Source organism: Mus pahari, chromosome 19 (genome assembly GCF_900095145.1).
Source record: "Mus pahari chromosome 19, PAHARI_EIJ_v1.1, whole genome shotgun sequence".
NCBI classification, from domain to species: domain Eukaryota; kingdom Metazoa; phylum Chordata; class Mammalia; order Rodentia; family Muridae; genus Mus; species Mus pahari.
In genome coordinates this window covers 14,326,355-14,327,816 of record NC_034608.1, presented here as the reverse complement: position 1 = coordinate 14,327,816, position 1,462 = coordinate 14,326,355, and the positions used below count along the sequence as shown (strand labels likewise).

Sequence of the window (1,462 nt, the reverse complement as noted above, 5' to 3'; positions counted from 1 at the left end):
CCAAGGTCAGAGGGAGGCATCATCTCAAAGCACAGTGTGCATGAGTGTGTGCAGTGTCTGACCAAGGGCAGTGAGGGGGCAGCCATGGAGACACCGAGGAGAGAGCTCCATGCAGAGGAAATGACAGATTCTGTGGCACTGAGGGAATGGAGGCCATGTTGCTGACTTCCACCAGGTGGGATAGACACACCCACATGCCTATCTAGGCTGAGTGAAGAATCCATTTTGTCAGGATGCAGGTCACCATCTTTCCACCAAGCACAATAATCCCATGTGATGATTTTTCTCCTTTCCCTTCCAGCCTCCCTTTCCTCGTGCTGTGACACTGTTGACTCTGCCCAACTCAGCATTGATCCTGTGCCACCGCATGCTGCTGAAGGGGGAAGAGTTCTTCTCCAGGTCCATAATCTGCCAGAAGATCTGCAAACCTTTTCCTGGTACAAAGGCGTGTATATCACCCTAATCTTTCAAATTGCAGAATATAGCATAGCGACGAAGTCTATCATCATGGGCTATGCACGCAGCGGAAGAGAGACAGGGTACACCAATGGATCCCTGCTGCTCCAGGATGTCACTGAGAAAGACACGGGCTTGTACACACTAATAACGATAGACAGCAATTTTAAAGTTGAAACAGCACACGTGCAAGTCAACGTCTACAGTAAGTGACTCTATGGATTTCCACTGCTGGGTGTGGCTTACCCTACTTTATAATTACACTGTGAGGAGTGGGCTGTACCTGCTCTCTCCCTTACTGCACTGTGCCTTCACAATGGCATTTTGGTGCTTACATGAGGTAAACCATCAGCATTAGATCAGAACCTGTCACCTGTCTTTTCATGCGGTTACCCATCGTGTCCTGGATAAACTCAGTCCAAGAAAGTCAGACTCTGCCCTGACCCTTGGGCCTCTCGCCACGCCCGTAGCCCTGATATAGACCCCATGGGCATCAGATAAGCNCTAGCTGAGGAAGCCATGGAGTCCCCACACCGAGCACCAGGAAGCCCTGGGTGCCAATCTCTGTGATGTGACACTGGGAAATGTTTTCGTCATTGGTTGGCTTTGGATTNCTGTTACAGCTGACATAGTACAAGTCTGTAGTGACATGTGTCACTACCATCCAGGGCACAGAATGAGGCCAGAGCAGGCTGTTGCAGCCATGATGAGCCACTGTGTACTTCTATGCAATGCTTGCTGCCCCTGGCAGTGTCTCCTGCTCACTGCTGAGGAGGACAGTGCCTCCCTGTGTGGGAGAAGTGGAACTCAGAGATTTGCTGGAATCCCCTAAGATGGAAGGATGAGGAAGGGTCCCTCNAGTTGTCCTCTGACCTCCATCTAGGTGCTGTCCACAAGCAAACATCAGGATGGTGTGCACCTGCATCTGCACACACAGCCATACTCATGTCTAGTCCGTACACCTCCTTGTGGCAATGTGGGCTGGAGGTTTAACCAGTGTCAGTTG

The 1,462-nt window shown here is 50.9% G+C and overlaps 1 protein-coding gene across 1 annotated transcript in view; it reads left to right on the top strand.

The window, feature by feature from the left end:
- The window catches only part of LOC110336994 (pregnancy-specific glycoprotein 22-like), a 485,734-nt gene that overhangs the window by 5,808 nt on the left and 478,464 nt on the right, over positions 1–1,462 (top strand). Inside the window, exon 4 of the mRNA XM_021219739.1 lies at positions 302–661. Within this exon, the coding sequence (XP_021075398.1) occupies positions 302–661 (360 nt within the window). The remainder of the gene's footprint in view (positions 1–301; positions 662–1,462) is intronic.